Source organism: Acomys russatus, chromosome 24, assembly GCF_903995435.1.
Source record: "Acomys russatus chromosome 24, mAcoRus1.1, whole genome shotgun sequence".
Lineage (NCBI taxonomy): Eukaryota > Metazoa > Chordata > Mammalia > Rodentia > Muridae > Acomys > Acomys russatus.
This window is the reverse complement of record NC_067160.1, coordinates 46552545-46576805: the sequence shown is the minus strand read 5'-3', so window position 1 is coordinate 46576805 and position 24261 is coordinate 46552545. Positions and strand designations below refer to the sequence as shown.

Below are 24261 nucleotides of genomic sequence, written 5' to 3'. Positions count from 1 at the left end.
ATCTATACCATGGTATACTACTTAGCAATATAAAGGAACAAACTTATTAATACATGCAACAACTTGGATGGAGTTCAAGGTACTTCTGAATTCGGAAAAAAAAAAAAGGAGCTAATTTCAAAAGGTTACATATGGTATAATTTCACTTATATAACATTGTCACTATGACAAAAACCACAGAGATGGAGAACAGGTTCAGAAAGTATGAGAAGAAAAACAATGTGAATCTAAAGGGCTAAAAGAATGAATGAGAGGAAACAGTTCTGTTATCTTAGCAATGGCTTTTCCACAAACTTAAACTTGAGAAAATTGCATAAGAACCACTTATACACCCCACTGCTTGTGTGGTCACACAAAGGTGAAAAGATATGAGACTGAGGTATAAATAAGGTCTATGGATTGCATATGTCATCACTTTTCTAGTTCTGACATTGTATTAATTATGCAGGATACTACCATGGGACAAACATGGTAATGTCTGTATTTTCTCGAACTTCCTATGACTCTATAACTATTTCAAAATACTGAGTTTAAAAAAGTACTCCATTCTCTTGGACTTAGATATTGTAAACTGCCTGTTTCATTATTATCCATCTGATTCTCACTGAGGTTGGATTTTGAGAAGAGACCTGAAGAAAGGCCTGGTCATATGGGCATGAGGTATTCTACATTTCTTTTTTGTTTTCTTTGTTGTTGTTTCTTGAGACAGAGGTTTCTGTGTAGCTCTGGCTTTCAAGAAACTCACTCTGTAGACCACCAACCTGGCCTCAAACTCCGAGATCCACCTGCCTCTGCCTACCAAGTGCTGAGATTAAAAGTGTGCACCACCACTTACCAGCTAAGCATAAAATTATTTCAACAGATATTAACCAAAATTCTCTCTGAAATTTCATTTCTTCCACGATGCTTCATTTCCTTGCTGGGTATAAGGGTGTACACTTATGACCTCAGCACTCAGGAGGATAGTTAAGTTTGGGGCCAAACTGGGTGATACAAGACCTTACCCCTGAAATAACTCCTATAATCTGACTAGATCACCTCTCCATGGCTTTCCTTCCTTTACCCTATACTCTGAAATCACTCTGTGACTTATTCAAAACTGCATGTAACAATTATGTCTGTCCCTGGCAAAATAGGGTTTGTAATCTTTTTTCGGGGGGGGGGGGGTTGTAATCTTTAAACAAATTACACTCCTCTAATAATGTATAGGTGTCTAACGTAATTTTTTTGCACAGCAAATCTGATCAGTTGTTCTCCCCCAACTCCAATCTTCAAGTTCACCTCTTCCTGCAATCCTACTTGGTCATGTAGTCAACATTTCTTACCTAAAGTGTTGATCTGGCCTCTTTGCTGGTCTATCTCCAGCCACATTTTTTATATCACCGCCTTTCTAAAATCTCAGAGCATTCAGCTTATGTAACTGATCTCTTTAGTATGGTATTCAATGTTCATCTACCTCTCATAGCAGTGTGAACTTGGGCAAATTCTCAAAATTATCTGTATACCTACCTTTTCTTGTCTGGAAATGGTGACAATGATCTCATTGTAACACTTAGTACTCTGGAACATATTCAGTGCTCTGAGAATTGGCTGTTTATATTATTACTCAGTGAAGCCCCACTTCTTTTCTTTTCCTTCCTTCCTTCCTTCTTTCTTTCCTTTTTTTTTTTTTTTTAAGACGTTTTCTCTGTGTAGCCTTAGCTATTCTGGACTCACTTTGCAGACCAGGCTGGCCTCGAACTCAGAGATATGCCTTCCTCTGCACCCCAAGTCTTGGGATTGCAGGTATGTGCCACCATGCCCAGTGAAGCACCCCCTCCTCCCGTTTCTTAATCACACTTTCAACGTAGGTGACAACAGATACAACTGCCCTCACTATTACTTTTTAAGGAGACATAAGACAGCAGAACTCTGACTCTATTATTTCCAGGTTATGAGATCTTGGAAAATCATATAACATCTTAAATATAAAACAATTAAAATAACACAGTAAGTGTAAAGATGAAGTGGATCAAGAAGGTAATCTGCTATTAGTTAAAAAGTTATGCAGAAAAAGATGTAAATCACAAGACATTCAATGAAAGTTAAAAAAAAAAAAGTTATGCAGAATTTAAAGTCTAGCCAGATGCTGTCTCACAAAGAAGCATCTCCTCTTGTTCAACAAAACTATAGTCGGCCCCTTTGTGTGTAGCTCTCGGAGCTATTTAACCCGGTCTTTCTCATTTCTACACTATGAGCCTCTAGGGAAAGGGCTTATTTCATTGATCTATATAGCCTTAAAGAGCAGCACAGACAGGGGCTTATGACATTATCAGCTGGGTGAATAAATAAAAGGTCAATGAAAATGGTGCTGAGATTTAGGCCGTCTTTAAAAAAACTTGTGAAGCCTACAGAAAAACTTTCAAAACATATGACTTTGTCCTATTTATGCATCTGTCCTATCTGTCCCAAAGACCAGAAGTTCAATATTATCTATTTTACACCATTTCCTGTTTAGAAAGTGCTCTATATTGAATGAAATGTCAGACAGAATTAAGAAATATTTTAACTTCTTTAGGTGATCAATTAAGTCCCTACTTAAGGAGTGTCTTTCCAGCTTTATTAAGATGTATCAAGAAAATCAAGACAACTAAAACATACCATAAACTTAACATTGACACTAAGCAAACAACTTTTAAGGTGGACAAATAATTTTATTTTGTGCATGCAAATACATGTCAAGTACTGCAAACTTTTTCCATCGATTTTCTCTCAAACACTGAAAATCATGATGCTCTATTTTGTGAACAGCCAAAGCTAGTATCTTTTCACTTCAGTGCTACGCACAAACACACAGAATTCACTCTTTGCTATTCACTATCATCACAACCCTCATTGTTCCATCTCTGCCCTCCCCCCATGTACAGGCCTTATAAGTCCTAGCCTTCCCCCCATTTACTCCTATTCCTATAGCACAAAGGGAAACATTACAATTTGGAAATTCAAATTGAAATAAATGGAATAGAATTTATTCCCATATATATTCCCCATTTCATTGTACAGAATTATTTTATAGTTTTAAATAGAAGCTGAGTATATGCCTTAAAAATGAGCATTAAATCCATCTTAGAGATGGTGCCTGCTTTTTACATGATGGGTGTACACCATCTTTAATTTCATTTACATTTCAATCGAACAATAGATTTGCAAAGAAAATGTCTAATACAGACGTAAAAATATTCACACTAAGCTTCACAATCGGTTGTACAATTGACAAACAGGCCTCTTTTCCCAACTTTCCAGCTAAGCAAATTTATAAAATGTAATCAATGCAACAAGAAAAACATTTCTCTTTCACTCCCAGGGAAAAGAATATGCAATAAACAGTATAAATGCAGACGGCAGTTGCTGCAAGCTAACCACGATACTCCCAAGTGGCTGTACAGTGGGTATGTGCAGTACAAATAAAAGCCACATGTGTTGTATCACAACTACAGTATAATTGTTTGCCCAGCTAAGAGAATGCATGCACTTCCATGCCTTGGGTTATAACTGAGGCCTAATTCTTGACAGGTTGATGGAATATGTGCAAATGACCTTGGCTTTTGGCAGTACTAAGTGCAGCCAGTGTCTGTTTTCCACTGGTTTGGGGGATATTTTTTAACTTTTATGTAAGAGAAAAAAAAAATTGCCAGTTTCAGACTTGGGGGAATAACTCCCCTTAGAGTAAAAATAACTCTCCACTCAAATGTGGGGTGTTCTGATCTGTGGTTTGACTCCTTGTACTCCCTTGCCAGCAAAGGGATACAAAGAAACAGCTAGTGTAAAGGAGTTACTAGCAAACTTAATCTCTAGAAAACGGGGTACTCCTTGAGCATGTTCATCTGTGTCCTGCTTGCAGAAGGGGCCCTTCTGTAGAAGGAGTTACTGAAAGCGATCCCATCAGTACTCTTGCTTCACTAAAACACAAGAACAGTTCTAAGACACTAATACATAGCTGCAATGCAACTCTTCGATTTAAAGATTAGTTACCAATATTGGTGACAGTCTATTCAGAAAACGACTCAAAGAAGCAACGGAAGGAATACTCAGATTCACAGCTGAGATCACATACTGAGTCTGACTGTTACGAGTTCTATGCCTGGCTAAAAAAGACAACATGGGCTTTACCACATCTACACTTCAAAAACAGGAGAGACCGTTTTAAACAATTTTTTCAAATGGTGAAATGATCCCACTCAAAAGTCCTACAAATCACTGCATTCTGTAATCTTCTGTATATAAAATCAGGATGTGCTTTTTAACTTAGCATCAACTTGTAATCTGGGTCAAAATGACTAGGATTCATACAAATGGGAAATTTTAGTTCTTGTATGAGGTTTCATTTAATTTTCTTACTAGAGTAAGTAGCTATGAAAGCAGAGAATCAGTGTCACTGGCCTAAAGAGCTACCTTTTCTTAAAAATAACAATGGACAATTGTCCCCACATACACTGACTCACTGCATGGCACTGAAATAAGTCGTGGAAGAAAAGGCAAGAGAGTATGATTTGTCTGGGTACCAACTGGAAGGATTATACACAGAACTCTTGGAATTCATAAAATGAAACAAGTCCACACAAGACTAATGATTTTATATTCACAGTATCTGAATGGGGCACATAGACTAGGAACTGGACTCAGAAAACTGGCAGAGGAAGGAGAAAGGGGAAAAAAAAAAAAAAAAAAAAAAAAAGAAAACCCATATCACTTTTCTGCTTTTCAGACTTCAGACTGCTTTTTTTCTGATTAAGACTCATTGGCAACACAAGCAGTTCAGATACCAACACTACACATTTTCTCTTCTATTGTGTTGCAGCCTGATCCCAAATGTGTTCATCATAATCTCATTTTGATAAAGGGTAAAGTGATGATTGCCCCCAATTTTTAAAAGCCACACTCTAGATCTGTTTGTATTATTTTCCTCGACAATATCAGTAGGTACCAGTGTGAAGAAAGGTCAGATGAACTGTTCTATCTTCTAAAGTGACAGAGATCCAATGGCCTTATTTGAAATTAAACCAACCAAAACAGACAGTAGGTTGTCACCACATAAAAGATGCAATACAGAATGTCAACACAGAAACAATTCCCATGTTATTAGTGAGAAAGAGTGGACATTTAAGAATAGGGAGTTACTGTTTTATGGGATCATCTGCTGCAAGACCAGCACTACTTTACTATAAATGCTTTGAGACACACCAATAAGGTTGGCAGGTGTACACATACACTGAGGAAATATAGTTTACTGAACAAGTAGGCAAACACCTAAGCATCCCAACCCCTCCAGCAGAGCACAACCACGTTTCAAAATTTCAATTTTAAAATTAAAAAGATAAGGTTAAATACACAAGATCAATTTATGTAGTATATAATCACCCTCAGAAAGTGCTGAAGATGTTCGTGTAGTTCTGTTGCACGGAGGGTTCTTTCCCTGAGGGCACATAAGGAGCTCTCAACTGTTAATAGGTCTCTATTTTGTAACAAAATAGCAATTTTAAAATCTTAAAAAAAAATACATTACCTTCAACATGGAAGATCTCACTATTAAATATCCATGAAATAGACAGACAGGTTTACATAACCTTTTTGGAATTACAAACAGAAAAAAAAGTACATTGGAAGCATTTCAAATGTAATAAGCACATATTTATAGAAAGGTTCTGATATAAATTATATAACAATCATGTTCCTGTAATATCCTAGGCTAATTTATAATGTCAGAAATAAGTTAATGTAACATGGTTTAAAACTCTTGTTCCTCTTCATTTCAGGTTACAGAGTGAAATAAATAAAATGTCTTTGTAGGGATGGGGAGCACTGGCCATGGCAAAAATGTACAATACTAACCAAAGGAAACTAAGTCAAGGCTACTGTGCTGTTATGCTACAAACAAACATCTTCATACACTTAAGTATTAAATAAATGTGTAAGATCTTCCATACTGACACCAGAATATCAAAACTACCCCTTTGTTTCTCAGGTATTATTTACAACTTATCAGTCACCTTATGAGCATGTTCATTAAGACAGGTATCAAACACCAGTATTTACTCATTCCAATCAAGAAATTTCAGGGAAATGTCAACCCTCCCACCCCTGGAAATGTGCACAAAACTTTTATCAAAATCTTCTCTGATACAATGCTGTGGTTTTTGTAAAATAACTAAATAGCTCAGACGACCAATAACATGATCCTGTTTAAGCATCTTGCTAGCAGGAGAAGCCCTTACATACAGTACACCTGGTGAAAGATCAGCTTGGCTTAAAATATTCCAGTACAATTTTCAGAGTAAACAACTTCACAGAAGTTAATTAAAAAATAATAAAGTCAAACTAATCTTAAAGAAATGGAGAAAGAACAAAAAGACAAACTATAGGATTACTACCCGGAAGGAATGCCCAGCTTTTGTTTTCAAATGTTGACTGAAATTTAAGCTTCAATAAAACACCACCCACAAAATCTGGGGCATGGCTGGTTGATGCCAATGAATATTTCAGTCACATTATGGCAAGGCAAAAATTATTCATGTTTTTAAGTATGGGTAAATGTTAGCCAATGTTCTACTACTACATGGTTCAAAGTCTTGTCAACCTAACAGTCAGAAAACAAGGAAAATTAAACCCAACATGAAGTAACAATAAACAATATCTAACTAAAATAATGCAATGAACACCAAATTATTTCTTTAAATTAAAGACCCAGCAATACCATCTTGTTAGTCAGTGCAAACGCTACATACAGGGTTTTCTCAAGAAAGCTGAAAGCACCTGATTCTTTTGCCAAGTCATCAGATTCAATAATGTACAGGCTTAAATCTGCATTTTAAAAAATTGCCATTACATTAGTGCATAATTTATCAAAATTGTAAAAACGATTCTGCATAACTTAGGAGAATTTAATATCTAGTACATCAGCTGAAAGACTTAGGCACTGGTTATATTTTTAATTAATTACTTCAACAAGTAGCCTGTGTATAAATATTAACAAAGCAGAACTATTCTTGAAAAATGGAAAATTAAAAAATTAAATGCTACAGATAAAAGCACTGCACCACACTTCTACATATAATGCAGTAAAGAAAGCTATTATATAACCCTGTAAAACTCTATGGTAAGAACATCTAACTCCACTCTTAAAAAAAAAAAAAAAAAAGACAGAAAAAGAAAATTCCATGCAAAGTCCAATGAAAATGATAAATAAAGCAGCTGGAATGAGATGGAAATTTCTCTCAGTGAAACATAAAATAGAAATAAGTTAGTTAATTAACTCTACTTTCACTAGATGTATCATTGTAGGATCCTGCTAGTTTAATAACTGAGTTGTTAATTTACTGTAGAAGCCATTTAAAATAGGAAATGGCTCAGTTACTGCACCGGATTGCTACAAACTCATAAAAAGCTGCTTGAAGCTTAAGTTAAATGTTGTCCAAATTCCAATAATTTCTGGAAAGTGAACATTACCCTAGTAAAGTAAATTTTCTTTTTTTTTTTCATAATGCTAATGCAGGAGGGCTTGAAGTATCAAAGAGTCCACAGGAAATGGATGCCCTCAGTAATATCTTTTTTTTAAAAAAAATATACATTATATAATATATATTATATATATAAAAAGCTAGTGTAAATGCTTCCATGGTGTGGTCACAAGTTTGAAAGATGAGCCTCCTTTCAGCTGTTAACCATCTTCCCATTTGCAATAGGTTTTAAAAAGTCGTTTTTATCTTCAGACGTAACGTGATTTTTCAGAATGAGGTTGCCAACACTGACAGATGTGGTGATGGGGAGGCAGCTTGCACTGCTAATAGACACTGGGAGTGGCTGGCTAAAGCAAGATGTTACCGGCAGAATTGTTTTTTGCTCCTCCCTGAGAGAAAATAAATGATAGTGAAAGCAAATTAACTTTAAGTGCAAATATATGTTACCATACATGCTCTCTAAAAGCTATTTCAAACTGTAAGCCCCCAGAAAAAGCCTGTCTTCTTTATTAAGAAATGTATTAAAAATGGGGTTTAGAGAGATGCCTGAGTGGATAAAAGCACTAGCTGCTTTTCCAGAGGACCTGGGTTGAAATCCCAGTACCACATAGCAGTTTACAATTGTCTGTAACCCCAATTCCAGAGGATATAATGCTCTCTCTAGCCTCTGTGGGTACAAGGCTCACATATGGTGCACAGACATACATGCAGACAAAACACCTATGATCATAAAAATTAAAATAAATTTTCAAGTATTAGGAGTCACTATAAAGGTCTTATTTTCCAAATTTATGATACAAATTAAAATAATGATTTGATGACATATAAATTAACAAGTTTAAGACCAGGAGTAAACCTTTGCCATAAATTATACCAAATGGTAATATAATAGACAAAAACAACAACAAAAACAAACAAAAAACCAAAAAAACTTGATTTTTAAAACAAGAAACATTTAACAAAAACATTAGGTTTTTCTTTCATGTGCACCACATGTGTTCAATGCCCTTGGAGGTCAAAGAGGCAGTTGGATCTCCTGAAACAAGAATGGCAGATGACTGTGAGCCTCTATATGGGCGCTGAGAACCAAACCTGGGTCTTCTGCATAAACAACAAGTGCTCTTAACTGCTGAGCCATCTTTCCAGGCCCGTACAGTTTGTGTTTGAGAACTGGTCTTACTATGGATTCCATGACAGCTTAGAACACATAAGTGGAAGATTTTGCTTGTGCCTCCCAAGTATTGATATTACATGTGTGTTAATCTAGGGTTTAATTTTCCATCATGCGATCTATAAGTTTTGACAAACTGAAGAAGTAGAAACTAATGCTAGAGACAAGAGAACTTCATCCCAACAAAAAGTTAAGTTTTGGTTTTAAAATAAACTGCTTTACTAGTTCAAATTTCCCTAAAAACACAGACTGACCAGATCATTACTTTATAATATAAGGTTTCCTCTTAATAGTAAAAAGACAAAAAAATACATCTAACACTGCATCTAGCTCTCTAAGTGTTTATGCCCTATGCCCCTGGTTATGAAGGGTCTGTCTAACACTCACAGAATCACACGGTCTTCACCTAAACTGTGTCTCTTCTGCTTTACTGGGTCCTTTTGGTGCTGCTGGACTGGATGGCCATTTTCCACTGCTGTTCCATTTAGTAACTGATCATTTTGAGAACCAATACCAAGTTGTATATCCAGGATTTCCTGAGAAAATAAAATGTTAACCCTTCAATATGACACTATTTTATGAATTTTAATTTGCAACAGAACAAAGACACCTTATTATCTAATTGTGGTATTTACTTCAATTTGTTCACTTTGTCCATCAGGTTCATCAGTATCAAGTGCTGAAAGCTCTAACTCAATATCCCTATCAGGCTTCGTATCTACTGTGTCTTCTGTATAATCATTCTGTAAAGAAAAAAATATTAATTTTATACCTGCAGAACATTTTTAAAGATGGGATTCCTAATGATATAGCTAAAGAATTAGTTCAGAAATCTGAGATTATTCTTTTATTTCTACTCAAAGTTTTAAATCGTCATCAATCATTCATTAGAAGAATGCACTAAGAAACCATATATTCCAATATACAACTGCCGAAGTCAAGACATGGAGCACAAAGCCAAGAGGTTCAGTTTCCTTACCTCTCCGTTTCTCAGTTCAATTTCTTTGCTGAGAAGATTTAAAGTAAGGTGACGACCTTCATCCAGGGAATTCCACTTCTGCTGCATGGCCAGAGCATTAGCCTCCCTCTGAAGAAGTAACGAGTTTACTCTTGGCCTCCATGAAGAGAGGAAAACATATACTTAGCTTTCAATTATTATCCTACTTTTTAAAAATAAAAACTAAATAAACAGAGCCTACCTGCTGAAGCTCAATGCTCAAAAGGTCTCCGGTACTGGAATGCTTTCTATGTCCAGATAAATCAGTAACAATGAATCTGTCCCTTTAAAAAGAATTATGTTTACTGTAGTTAAAGTGAGATATATTGGGGGGGGGGGGGACCTTTCTCTGACAAGACCTCAGGTGCCTTCAATTTGACCACTGCCTCTTAGGGGAGAGGTCCTGCCGGAACACAGAGGTAGGGATGCAGGCTATCCAGATGAGACCTGATAGGCTGTGGTCAGATTGTGGGGGAGGAGGACTCCACCTGTCAGAGGTCATGGGGAGGGGAACTAAATGGAAAAGGGAGGGAGAGTGGGAACAGGGGGGATTACAACTGGGATGTTATATGAATAAATTATAATAATAAAAAGTTTTTAAAAACAAAAAATGAAGTGACATATCCAGCAACTAAATCATTAACGACCATATGTTCTTTATAACTATTAACACTGATTGTATTTTAGTTGTTATCCCAAGTGTAAAATTGCTTCAGACACTTTTTGCACTGCTCAAATTAGCAAGGCTTATTCCATGGACAATCAGCGGTGATTGCTGTATTTGAAATACATATAAGTTTAAAAGTAAAGCAGCTTAAGGAAATGAGAGTAGAGTTACCGTTCAATGTAGTGTGCTGATGAGGTGGCCTCACTGCCATATGAACTCCACCTTGAATCAACAGCATTGACATAAGGGACATAATCTGTAGGGAACACAAAGAAACAATTAGAGAAGCAGAAAATAAGCTAGAAAAGGCACTGCACATCTGCAATCTCAGGACTCAGCAGGCTGAGGCAGGAGGACTACCACAAGTTTGAAGCCAGCGGGGATATAGAATGAGACCCTGTCTCAAAAAAATAAAAAGACAAAAGAAAATTTAAATCAGGATATAGATATAAACATATACTTTTAAAAATGGCCGCATTTTTTCCCACCAGCCACAGGTTCTGTTTACACCATATCATTCTCAGTTTGGCATGTGGAATTCTCATGTTATTGAAGTTATTAAATAGACTGCTTTCTATCTCACAGGTTAGAAAAAGTACATGGTAAGAAATTTTTTGGTGTTCATAAAACAAATTACCTGATACACTGATGGGCTTAGTTGCACTTCCTTGGGAAGCAGTGGCCTGGACAGGATCTGTTGTATGGTAACCTGTTCGGGAGGATCGGGAAATTGCACCCCATTTTGAGATAATAGGTCCATCACTAAAGGGAATAATTGGGTCTTCTTCCTTTGTCCTTCTCTGAGTTTCAAATAAATGCACTCTTCTCTTAACATCCCCACTGTCCAGGTCCTGAATAAACCAAAATATACTAGTGAAAAAGCTATTCGTAACTACTATAGCTAACAATAAAATGTGTTCTCAAAAAATACAGAATTAGAATTTGAATTTTCTGGTCCGTTTCACAATAACTTTAGATCTCAATGGCATATAACAACTATGTTAAACTACCAAACTATGGTTAAATAACTGAAACATTACATAAAACTTATCTTGTTAAAAAATTACCCTGCTAAGCCGGGTGTGGTGGTGTTATGCCTTTAATCCCAGCACTCAGGAGGCAGAGGCAGGTGGACTTCTGTGAGTTAGAGGCCAGCCTGGTCCACAAAGTGAGTCCAACCCAGCCAGGGCTATTACAGAGAAACCCTGTCTCGGAACCACCCTGACCCCCAAAAATAAAAATTTAAAAATTACCTTGCTACTTACAGATAAGTTATATATCCAGAATATAAAAGTATTCATTTTAAAACTTGAGACATCAACATTATATTTTGTACCTCCAAAGCCCCCTTTTCCCCAATCAACATACCATTAGCACAGCATTTGAATTAGCAATTACATCTTTGGGCTCTGAATCAATGGCATTAATACAAGAGCCTATGGTGCCACAAGACCAGGGAGAATAATGGGAAAGATGGTCTTCCTCAAATTTTGTGCCACTCACACTCTCAGAGAACTGTTTAAAAAAAAAAAAAAAAAGGAAAATTAGTATGAAACCTAACTTTACAAGCTCGTAACTAATACTGAGTAACTATTATACAATTAAAGGACCATAGAGTTAATAAATTTAACTCTTTCCCGTAAGTAATAAAACATCTGGACATACTGGTCCAGTTCCATATTAACTGTCATTTGGTAGTCTAAGGCAGAACTGCATGGAGTTCCAGGTCAACTGGGCAATATACTGAGTTCCACTCCAGCATGGCTGTACGGAGGAAAACTTCCCTCAAGAAGAATGAACCAAATAGCAGATTACTCCAAGCAATAATATTCATATAATAGAAGATAACACACCTTTTTTTCCTGTGCCTTATAAGTTATTTATCTTTATCTTCTTTCACTTTTGTCTTACTAAGTGATTTTTTTTTTATACTTAAATTTCATTTTAATTATTTATTTATTTGTTATGTACACAGGTGCCATAATGTGGAGTAGAAGCCAGAAGACACCTGTGGAGTTGGTTTTCTCACTCCACCATGTGAGTCAAAGGAATAAAACTGAAGATATCAGGCCTGCAGTAAGCACCTCTACTTCCTAAGCTGTCTTACTGGTTCAGTGCTGTAGATGGCCTTACAAAATTCCTGACCAGTACAATGAAAATCAATTAACAATGACAAACTAACATAGTATGTGACCTTTTAAAAAAATGAAGAAAAATAAACATAAGACAGATCACAGTTCATGTCTTAAGGCACTCTGTAATTCTCTTGAGAAAAGATCATGTAGCAAATAAAGAAACATAATTAATAAATCCTAGAGTATCAACTAGCAAAAGGAATTCAAAGACAGCTCTGAAGCTAAGAAAGGAAAAGAACAGATATGGAAGAAAATGTTAAGGCAGTATAGTAATATTACCAGGACACAAAAGTCGTAAGATTCATAAAATCTAGTTTACTAACTACAGCGATAGGAAAACTTAGGAACAGAAAAGTCAAACATTTTGTCATGAGTAATGCTATTTGCCAATAGCAGATTCTAGTTTTTAAAGCATACTGTATAAAGTAATGAAAATTATCATCCTATAAAAATGGCTACCTTTATCAATCATTGCCAAGCTGTTTACTTGTTTTAAGGCAGTCTCAGTATAGTGAGATGAATATGAACCAGTTAAAAATGAAGTGTTTTATAACCTAGTCATATAACCTAGTCTGTATACCCAGCACTAAGAAGGCTAATGCAGGAGAATTGCTATGAATCTGAGGATATTCTGAATTACCTAGTGAAACTCTGTAAACAGGATGAAGGGATGTAGAAATGGCTCAGCAGTTGAGTGTGTGTGTTGCTACTGTAGAATACTTGAACTTGGTTTCTAGCACCCACATTGGACAGCTAACAATTTCCTCTAACTCCAGTTCCAGGGAATCCAATGCCCTCTTCTGGCCCCTGTGGGCATGTGTACATGGGGCATATAATCACACACACACACACACACATACACATAGATTTTTAAAAGTCATAAAAAATAAAAACCCAAACAGAACAACAATAACAACAAAAACCAAAAGAGACAAAACAATACAAAAAGCAAACAAACAACTCACCGAATTACATTAAAAGTGACTATGTATGCAGAGCTAAAACTATGCAAAAACAATCCAGTGGTCAGAAGCACAAATCAACTAAATGTGACCAAGTTGATAATTATGGACGTGATATGGTAATTATATGCAACTTACTGTACGTCTTTATAATTTTTTGTTTCTGACGCTTTTCGTAATAGAAAAGACTTTAAAAACTGAGGACAGGAATAAATCACAGAGTATGTGTGTTAAGAGATTTTTCTTCAGCAAGGTGGTGGTAGCATACAACTTTAATCCCAGCACTGTGAGTTCTAGGCCAGTCTGGTCTACGAAGAGTTCTAACAAGGGCTACACACAGAACGCCTGTCTCAAAAGAACAACAACAAATACTGAAAAAGAATTTTTTTCTCTAAATATGTTCTATTTAGACAAACAGCACACATGAAACATACAATAAAAGAGACAGGTAGAAGGCTGGAGAGATAGATGGCTCAGAGGTTAAGAGCACTGGCTGCTCTTCCAATGGTCCTGAGTTCAATTCCCAGCAACCATATGATGCCTCACAACCATCTAAAATAAGATCTGATGCCCTCTTCTGATGCATAGGCATACATGCAGGCAGAGCACTGCATACATAATAAATAAATCTAAAAAAAAAAAAAAGAAAAGAAAAGAAAAGAAAGAATGAAAGAAAACACAGAATAGAAATCATCCTGTCATAGACAGAGGTATGCATAGCAGAAATAATACTGCAAGTATTTCTGCACTTCTTGTGAAACAGAAAAAAAAAAAAATATTATTAGGATTAAAAGTCCATCTATTTATAAGCTGAAAGATCTTGGACAAATTATAGCCTCCTTGGGTTATGACCTATAAAATAGGGACAATGCTTGCCCTCCAAGGTTTTTGTGAGAATTAAATAAAATATCACTTTTTAAAGTAGTTACTAGATATATTGTAGGTACAAATCTTATTTTGAATGATGCACCAACTGGGGATTAGGGTGAAGCTCACTGGTAGAGGACGTGAAAGGCTTGGACCCAGCCTAAAATCAAACAGCCAAGAAACATAACAATTAAAATATAAACTGCTGCAAAGCTTTTGAAATCCTGGTAAAGGACTCTTCTCTTGAGACCCTCCTAAGGTCTAGCCACAGTTTACATACCAACTGTTTACTGAACTACATTCAACTCCATACAATACCATTCCAAAATATCCAAAATAGTTAACCTTAGTAAAAGTCAGCTGTTTGACCATTTGTGATTAGTAAGTGGTTAAAACCTTTCTTACATCTGATCGGAAGTCTACACTGAATAGAGGAGAAGGTGGTGTTGGTGACTGTGTTGCCATAGGAAGAGTAGAAGAGACAGGTGCTTTCTGAGTATGGTACTGTGCCCACTGATCTGGCTTTCTTCTTAACTGTTCCTCACAACTGGTCTTCAAATGACCACAAGGTTCCTAAGAGGGATAAAAGAAAGAAATCTTGGTCACCTAAATAAATTTAACTATGTTCTGTAAGAGTAATATAAAAAGTTGGATCTTGTTGGGAGACACACACACACACACACACACACACACACACACACACACAGAGAGAGAGAGAGAGAGAGAGAGAGAGAGAGAGACAGAGAGAGAGAGAGAGAGAGAGAGAGAGAGAGAGAGAGAGAGATCGCACGAGCCAGTGCAGAGACAATGCCTTAGCACCTAGTGCTTTCTCTATATACTCAAACAAAAAAGGTTAACATACACTCAGTTGATGTCAAGTAAAATGTGAGCACTCATTTTTCTAGTGTAGAAGTTGTATATATATATTAAGGTACAGAAGAGGCTTTGCTTGTCCTTGTATGTTCAAATTTTTGCATCAATTTCTAACTGAACATAAGTGGATCTCTGTGGGTTCGAGGCCAGCCTGGTCTACAAAACAAGTCCAGGACAGTCAGGACTGTTACACAGAGAAACAAAACAAAACCACCAAATAAATAAATAAATGAAAACTACTCTTATTTTCATCAAACATTAAAAAACAAAAAAAAAAAAAACAGCTGAGTGTGGTGGCACATGCCTTTAATCCCAGCACTTGAGCGGCACAGGCTGGTGGATCACTGTGAGTTCGAGGCCAGCCTGGTCTACAAAGTAAGTCTAGGACAGCCAAGACTACACAGAGAAACTGTCTCGAAAAAGCAAGCAAACAAACAAAAACCTCACAACAACAAAACCCTTAGCCATACAAAGGTTAAGTAACTTCTTTAAATCACACAATTGAGAGTCTGTCTGCTTTGACTCAAGACATAAGGATCTCAACTAACACATGAAAGCAACATTTCTATTTTCAACATCACTTACCCTTGGTAAAGGCACAGTCGTCCTTGGCTCATTTGGTGGCTGACACGCCACCGAATAATATCCATCTAATGAGTTGTATCTTTCCCGTAAAGATGTCTGATAGACAGATGAGTGCATCACATCCATTGGAGGTAAAGAATTGCTTCTAATAATGTCATCTCGTTGGTACATAGCTGGGCGCCAGATGCGCCTGCTGTCATACACAGGAGCATACATTCCAGAGGGTACTGGGGGAACTGGTCCATACTGCTGCGGAGGAGGAGGTTGGTAAGGAGAAGAATTCATTCGATCTCGAGGGGAAAATGTACTGTAATGATCAGCATATGGCATGGAAGCAGGTGGGAGGGAGGACTCTGGAACGTTATTGGACCTCACAAAGCGAGGAACACAGGGAGTCACACCAGCTGGTACCGTTGGAGGTGGTGGGTAGTATCCTTGAAAATTGGAAAGAGGAATATTCAATGTAACATCTTAGTAAAAAAAAAAAAACCAACAGTTTATAATGGTTTTAAGTCTAAAGCAGCCTTGAATGTGGGAAAATAAAATCAGCATTGATCTTTACCTTGATATAGAAACAGTATTATTGTCAAGATACCATCATATTAATATCAACATTAAACACTATTAAAACTCTTCCTTAAAATCAAACTACAGAGCTGTTTGCAGATGGCAGACTGATTTCCACTCAGTGAATCTTTTGCCCGAGGTTTCTAAATAATTAATCAGTTATATCACTGACTTTTTAAAAAAAGGTTTTTCAAGACAGGGTTTCTTCTCTGTGTAACAGTCCTGGCTATCCTGGAACTCACAGAGATCCAACTGCCTCTGACTCCCGAGTCCTGGGATTAAAGGCATGCACTACCACACCTGGCTACACCACTGACTCTTATAATGTATTCTGGGTGCAGAGGTTGAAAGATTTTTTTCAGTATTTATATCATTCATTTTCTTTTTAAATTGTATAAAACAAAAAACGAACAAAAATGGGTGTCATGGCATTCCCCTTTCATCCCAGCACTCACAAAGCAGAAGCAGGTGAATCTTTCAAGTTTGAGGCCAGCTTGGTCTATGATTTTCAGACCAGCCAGAGAGTATACACATACATACATATACATATAATATTGTAGAGATGGATCAATGGTAGCTGGGCATGGTGGTGCGTGCCTTAATCCCAGCACTCATGGAGGTAGAGGCAGGATCTCTCTGTGAGTTTGAGGCCAGCCTGGTCTACAAAGCAAATCCAGGACAGGCAAGGCAAGGCTGCACAAAAAAACTCTGTCTCAAAAAATAAATGAATGAATGAATGAATGGGAGGGAGAAGGAGAGAGGAAGAGAAAGAGAGAGGAGAAAGAGAGAGGGGGGGTGGGGGGAAGATAGACAGACAGACAGCACGCTAGAGAGCACTCAGTAGTTAAGAGCACTTGCTGTTCTTACAAAGGACCTGTGTTCAGTTTCCAGCACTCACAGAGCAGCACAAAGCCATTGGTAACCCCAGCTCTATAAGCACTGCAAAAGTGTGTTACACAAACATGCATGCAAATGCTTATATACATAAAGGAAAAAATATTTTTAAACAATGCAAAACATTGCATTTTATATACCATTTCATGAAGGCCATTCACAGATTACTTTATTCTTACAAATTACAATTCGTATCTAGGCAGAAGAATGAAATAGACTCTTATCTCTCACCAGTTATAAAAATTAATTCTTGAGCTGCATGTGGTGGTACATGCCATTAATCCCAGTACTCGGTGCAGCAGAGGCAGGCGGATCTCTGTGAGTCAGAGGCCAAGTGAGTCCATGATAGCCAAGGCTACACAGAGAAACCCAGCCTCAAACAACAACAACAAAAACAAACAAACAAACATACACAGACCAAAAAAAAAAAAAAAAAAAAAAAAAAAACTGTATGGATTAACACTTCTGTGTATCAACTAGAACTATAAACCTACAAGAAGAAAACATGAGACGTGCTTCCAGGTACTCGGAACAAGCAGAAATTTCTTGGAAAAAAAACCCAAAGCACAAAAACAAAGGCAAATCAGTAAGTGGAACTGTATCAAATCAGAAAACTTCTCATTAGAAAAAAATTATCAGATTGTAGAGGCAACCTACTGAATGGGAGAAAATATTTGCAAGCTACATATAAGACAAATGCAATTAAAAACAAATCAACTTGATAAATACAAGCACTAGATCTAAATAAACGTGTCAAAAGAAGATACTCAAATGCCCAATCAGTATAATAAAATGTTTAATTTCAGTAGTATTTTGGAATATACAAATAAAAAAACCATCTCACTCTAGTAAGAATGGCTATTAGAAAATAGGCTGGACATAATATGGCTCAATTGGTAAAAGTACCTACCATGTGGACCTAAGTTCAAGCGATTTTCGATCCCAAAACCCACTTGAGGGAACAAGGGAACTGACATACAAATTAGCCTCTGACTACAGTATGTGCTGTGGCACATGTACTCCCCTGATCTCCCTCTGCCCCACACAAACACACACACTAAAACAAAGATACCAAGCACTGACTAGGATGTATAGCAATACAAATCCCTGTATACTACTGATGTGAATGTAAAAATCGTATGTACCTAAATATACGAATGGTGCAAATGTTAATGAAGGTATGCCAGTATCAGAATAATAGCCTTTATTGTTTTGTTCGTCTATTTTGAGACAGGGTCTCATGTAGTACAAGCTGGCCTTGAACTCACTACGTAGATAAGGCAGGCTTTGACTTTTTTTCTTGATCCTCCTGCCACCATCTACCAAGTGATAGAATTACTAGCTATAAGCAAAGATTTCTTTTGGGGGAAGGGGTGCGGGGGGAGGTTTCAAGACAGGGTTTCTGTGTATACACTGGCTGTCCTTGACTCACTTTGTAGACCAGGCTGGCCTCAAACTCACAGAGATCCACCTGCCTCTGCCTCCCGAGTACTGGGATTGAAGGCATGTGCCACCACACCCAGCAAGATTTCTTAAGGTAGGGAGAAAATTTATGGGTCATCAGAGTGAAAGTAATTTATTAACGTAAATAGTCTAGACACTCATTTATTTAGATAATAAATATATGCACTTGCTTCTTTGTTCTACAATTGACTAAAATTACTTACCTGTTTGTGGATATTGTGGGACCTCAAAAGGTATCTGAGTCCTTGGATCTTGAAAATACTGAATGTTTTCAGAATGCTGAGGATATACTGGAACTCTAGTTAGAAATGGGCTGGATTTGGGAGGCATGGAATTCAGCTCTGTTCCAAAATTAGAGGGCCCAGTGGAGGTAGCTGCTGCATTACTTACAGGAGTCTTGGGTGGAGAACCAATTTTACTGGAGAGAAAATATAACAAAGAGCAAAAGAACTCACTATGATGACCAAGTCTTTCTTGGGAATATTTTTCATAAAGATATAAGGCAAACTATCATCAGAAAACACGTTAGGCATTTCAAGAGGGGAAAATATATGGCAAAAAATATCAGTGCTTCATCACACTGTAATTCCCAAGATCATATAATAAGAGATCTCATATTCTAGTAAGGTTGACAGGATATAAAAACTCGAGGCATTAAAGTGACTTTTCAGCTGACTGACTCATTCTTTAAAAGTTTTTCCTTTTGGAAAAGTGGAAAAAAAAAAAAAAAAAAAAAAAAAACCCCAAAGAACAACTATCCCGCTCAGTGAGTGTAAAAGATAAATAATACAGTCTAGCAGTAGAAGTCTTTGGGAGAAAAGAAGCAGAAATAGTAAAAAACAATTTGATTCGCTAAAATGTAATCCAAGATAGCCCAAACTCTCATGAGTTTGAAAACCGTTCCTGACTTGAAGCTGGCACTCAGTAAATATTTGTTAAACATATAAAATATATCCTGGCACAAAATAAGTACTTAATAAATAACTGTTCGGGGGATGGTTGACAATTAATTTTGTTTGTTTTAATATAAAAGGACTTTCTTGGTTGAATATGCAAGTAATCACTTTGTAGACCAGGCTGGCCTCGAACTCACAATTTGCCGGCCTCTACCTCTCTGAGTGCAGAGATTAAAGGCATGTGCCACCAAGCCTGGCGAAATGGCAGATTATGAAGGCTTGCCAGAAAACAGGTATTAAAATTAGTGACAAAGTAAATTAATTCATAGGCTCATTAAATCATTGTGCAAGCCTTCTTAAACATTCGGATTTAAGGGCAAAAGCAAATCTTCCGTCCTATCCTCAACAGGGAACCAGATGCTGGTTTTATCATCCTACATGACTTCTGATTCCAGTCTCTCATCCCAATCAATTCCTCCCATGTCTCCATGGCTTGTCTGTGCTCTTTCCTCTATCCATAAAGATCTCCCTGCTACAAGCCAGGTGTGGTGGAGTGCACCTTTAATCCCAGCACTCGGGAGGCAGAGAGAGGCAGGAGGATCTCTATAAGTTTGAGACCAGCCTGGTCTACAAAGTGAGTCCAGGATAGCCAAGGCAACACAGAGAAACCCTCTCTCAAAAAACCAAACCAAACCAACCAACCAACAAACAAAAACTCCCAAAACTCAAAATTCTAACTATAATTCATGGTTTTAAAGTATATCACTGGCTTTTGATAAACTCCTACGATTTTCCAACTATCATAAGAAACCTGTACCCACTAGCATTCACTCCCTATTTCCACTCCACCCTTAGCTCCCAGCAGTGACTACTGGACTTCTGTCTCTATGAATTTGCCTATTTTGACACTTCCATTAAATTGAACTGCAAATGTTATTTTGTATCTAGCATCTTTGAGTCAGCATAAATTTTTCTCTTGGAAGTAGATATTAAAAATGGAGCCTTGTGGGTATTGGCAAGCATGCCACCAATGACCTATATATCCATGGCCCATTTTTTAAAAAGTTATTTATTTATTTATACTCAGTATTCTGCCTGCATGTGTGCCTGCACGCCAGAAGAGGACACCAGATCTCCTTATAGATTGTTGTGAGCCACTGTGTGGTTGCTGGAAATTGAACTAGGACGTTTGGAAGAACAGTGTTTCTTAACCTCTAAGCCATCTCTCCAACTCATTTTTAATGTTCTTTTCCATCATTTTCCTTTTTCCTTTTGGAGGGGGTGATAAATTCTTACTAATTTGTCCAAGCTGGACTTGAATTTCCTGTTTCCTAGGCTAGTCTTGATCTTGTGATCCTAATAATTCAACCTACCAAGTGCCTGAGACTACAAACCTGTACCACCAGGCCTGGTATTGGGCATATAACCAGAGTTAATCAACATGTAGCACATAAACAGTGCTTTGGTGATTTTTTTTTTATGGCTGAATAACAGAACTCATTGTATGAATGTAAGAGTTTTATAATGTTACCATGCTAAAACCTTCAGTATTCTATTCCTAAACATATAGCATAAGGTGTTTGTAGCCTCATAGGGTTTAACAATTAATATTTGTAAGCTTATTTTGTCTATCAGTCAGTAACTTAAACCTTGAGATATATAAATGGCTGTCTGGTACTAGGTTCAAACCCAGTGCATTATGCATGCTAAGCAAGCACTTAACCATTGAGCTACAATCTCTACCGCAAACATTCAGTTCTCTAAGGCTAGCCTTAATAATTTACATATTTACCAACAAACGTAAACCACAATGTTTCCACCTCAAAACTTCTATACTACACCAGTAACATGGAATACTCATATCTGTAGCTTGTATGCTTTCTTTGTGCAAATGCTATGCCCACATCCTATAGCACTGTGTCTTTTAAAGGCAGAGATAGTTATTTTTCAGGCATTTCTAATAGTGCCAGAGACAAAGCTTGGAATGAGCACACAGTATCATTTGTGAAGTAGTAAATAGTTTTGATGTATCTTTTCTCAAATATCTCCCAGTGAAAAAATCATCCTTTTAATAAAGAAATTCTACTACTATATACTGAACTATACATGTTGAAAATATTATATTTAACTTATACAGCCTCTATGACATTAAGTTATTAAAAGTTTACTGTGGGGGCTGGAGAGATGGTTCAGAGGTCAAGAACACTGACTGCTCTTCCAGAGGTTCTGAGTTTAATTCCCAGTAACCACATGGTGGTTCACAGCCATCTGTAATGAGATTTAATGCTCTCTTCTGGCCTGCAGGTGTATATGCAGGCAGGGCGCTGTATACATAATAAACAAATCTTAAAAAGTTTACAGTGTGCCAAGCATGATGTTTTACTCTCCAGTAGGCATACACTAGTACTGAGAAACTTATGACAATGATAATGAAATTTGAAAATGCTTTTAAATTCCATCCCTAAACCTCGAAATATGAGATTTCAAAACTGAGAGTAACTTCCAATTATCTCAAAGTTTCAACACTTTTCGTAAGGTTAAAAGAAATTCATTTGTGAAATGAAATCTGATGTTGTCAGTCAACAACAATACTGGTGGTAAAATGAAGCAGAATGGTGAATGGGTGAGCACTGTCCAAGATATAGTACAGTATTAACCCATTTAATTTTCACTATCAATATATGAAGTACTTGACCACTGAGCTACACACCTAGCCCATGAAGATATTGTAATTATATGAATAATTCAAGATAAGACAGATAAAATAACTGGTTTAACATGATAATAGTAGGAAAAAGTGAACCATAATTTGAGCCCAAAGATCTTGGCTCCCAAGAGTTGACCCTTAATTATACACTATTGCAGATAATCAGTAGAAGCTAGACATTCAAGCTTCTAGCCTATTTAGGTTTCTACTTGGTTACTTTTGAACACCTCTATGAAATTAATAACTGGAACTCAAGAAAATATGGTATGGAAACCGTAATTCTGGCCTAACCTCACTAATGTAGTTGAAAAAAACAAAACTCATGAGTTGAAGTGACTTTTCAACTTTGCAGAGCTATTATTTAATTGCATATGAGGATTAGAACTAAAATTCTTTTGTATTTAGCATTTTCCTCTATTACTTGAGTAACTACATAAAAAATTCAATTTACTATTGTACCTCAGGATGAAAAAAGGTCATTTCTAAAAGGGATAAAGAACTCCATCATTTTCACCCAACACCTACTTTTCAGACACAGTCTCTGCAGAGGGCCCAGCAGCATTCTGGCCATTAGTGCCAACCTTCCCAACTTTCTTCACAGTCTCCAGAGTCCGTACTGCACTGTCAGCACTTCGTGGGATTAACTGGGAAACACTGCTTTCTGCATTTGAAATTCCATTTGCACTTGGAACAATTTTCCCAGTTGTTTCAGTACTTCCTATGACAGAAATGACATTTCCGGCTGTGGTTGTGACAGTGCTGTTTACACCAACTTTATTCAGAAGAGGAAACGTTCTTACAGTCGCGCTCATCTTTTTGTTCCTCAATCGGTACCTGTAAAAATATGTTTGTAATATTGCTTTTAATTTTAATCTGAAAATACAAAAAGAAAGTATGCTTAAAAAAGGAAGCCGCTCTGAAAAGATTCTTCAGCTAAATATCAAATACTCTACATGCCACATATGTATGTAACATACATGCAAACACAGGCATGTAAGTGATAATAGCAAGCAAAGTGCACATGCACTTGAAGCTTTCTGAAAGAGTAGGGTTTGCAAATCTATTTTTATGTGGTACCAAAAAAAGCACCAAATTCTCAAAGTAACACAGAACAAAGAGGAAAGACTCTAAGAGTGGAAAGCATTCTCTGCTGTTATTAAATTATACAAGCAGAGCATAATTTTAAAAAAATAATAAAAACTCAAAACCTCATTTTTAAACTTTACACCAAATAGAAACATTTTATATTATCCCTAAATGAGTTTATATAGTGTCCAAAGAAAAAAGATCATAGGTTTTTCTGATATTATATTTACTATGGAAACTAGACATAATATTGTAATATACTCTTAGTCCTGATCCTTACTTTCTATAATGTTCTTTCAATATTTCTAAGTGGTCAACACAGCGAAAAACATTTGGGGTCAATTATGCTTGAACTACTCTCTTAATGCTGCACTCCAACATGGCTACCATGATGAATAACGCTCGTTTAATAGCTGTTCCTTTGGTTCTTTAGCATCTTTAAGCCGCTCTATCATCCAGTCCTTTCACTGTCTCTGTGTCTGTGTCTTACACACAACATTAGAAGAAAACATTCAATAAAAGAAAAATATCCACAGATTAAGACTGGATAATGGAGGAATAAAACAAAAAAAATCTGCACATTTACTCTATACTTGTTCACAAACAACTAGCTACTTGTTAGTGGTGGGGGAGGAGGGCAGACAATCATGTAGTAAAGACCAAAATTTGAGTACTTATTTAAAATCATCAAGCAATTAATTGATGTACTTCTTTCCTAACTTTTATTTATTTATTTTTAAAAGACAAGGTTTCCCCATGTAGCCCTGGCTGTCCTGGAACTCATTCTGTAGACCAGGCTGGCCTTGAGCTCAAGATGCCTCAGCTTTCCAAGTTCTGGGATTAAAGTCTTGGGCCACCATTGCCCAGCTCAAGGTTGGAAACTTAATCCTCAACAAA

General features: G+C 36.8%; 1 protein-coding gene across 5 annotated transcripts in view; it reads right to left on the bottom strand.

Annotated features, from left to right (window-relative positions):
* Positions 1–5940: 5940 nt before the first annotated feature.
* Positions 5941–24261, bottom strand: part of Rc3h2 (ring finger and CCCH-type domains 2) — a 44541-nt gene continuing 26220 nt past the window's right edge. For 2 of the 5 annotated variants that reach the window (XM_051166356.1, XM_051166357.1), the window contains exons 10-21: positions 22804–23112; positions 18879–19093; positions 15751–16184; positions 14698–14865; positions 11697–11843; positions 10966–11179; positions 10500–10584; positions 9864–9945; positions 9644–9751; positions 9300–9407; positions 9052–9200; positions 5941–7882 (exon numbers count right to left, since the gene is read on the bottom strand). In XM_051166356.1, the coding sequence (XP_051022313.1) occupies positions 7687–7882; positions 9052–9200; positions 9300–9407; positions 9644–9751; positions 9864–9945; positions 10500–10584; positions 10966–11179; positions 11697–11843; positions 14698–14865; positions 15751–16184; positions 18879–19093; positions 22804–23112 (2215 nt within the window). In that variant the 3' untranslated portion in view covers positions 5941–7686. The remainder of the gene's footprint in view (positions 7883–9051; positions 9201–9299; positions 9408–9643; positions 9752–9863; positions 9946–10499; positions 10585–10965; positions 11180–11696; positions 11844–14697; positions 14866–15750; positions 16185–18878; positions 19094–22803; positions 23113–24261) is intronic. The other 3 variants (XM_051166358.1, XM_051166360.1, XM_051166359.1) reach the window with 3 other exon arrangements.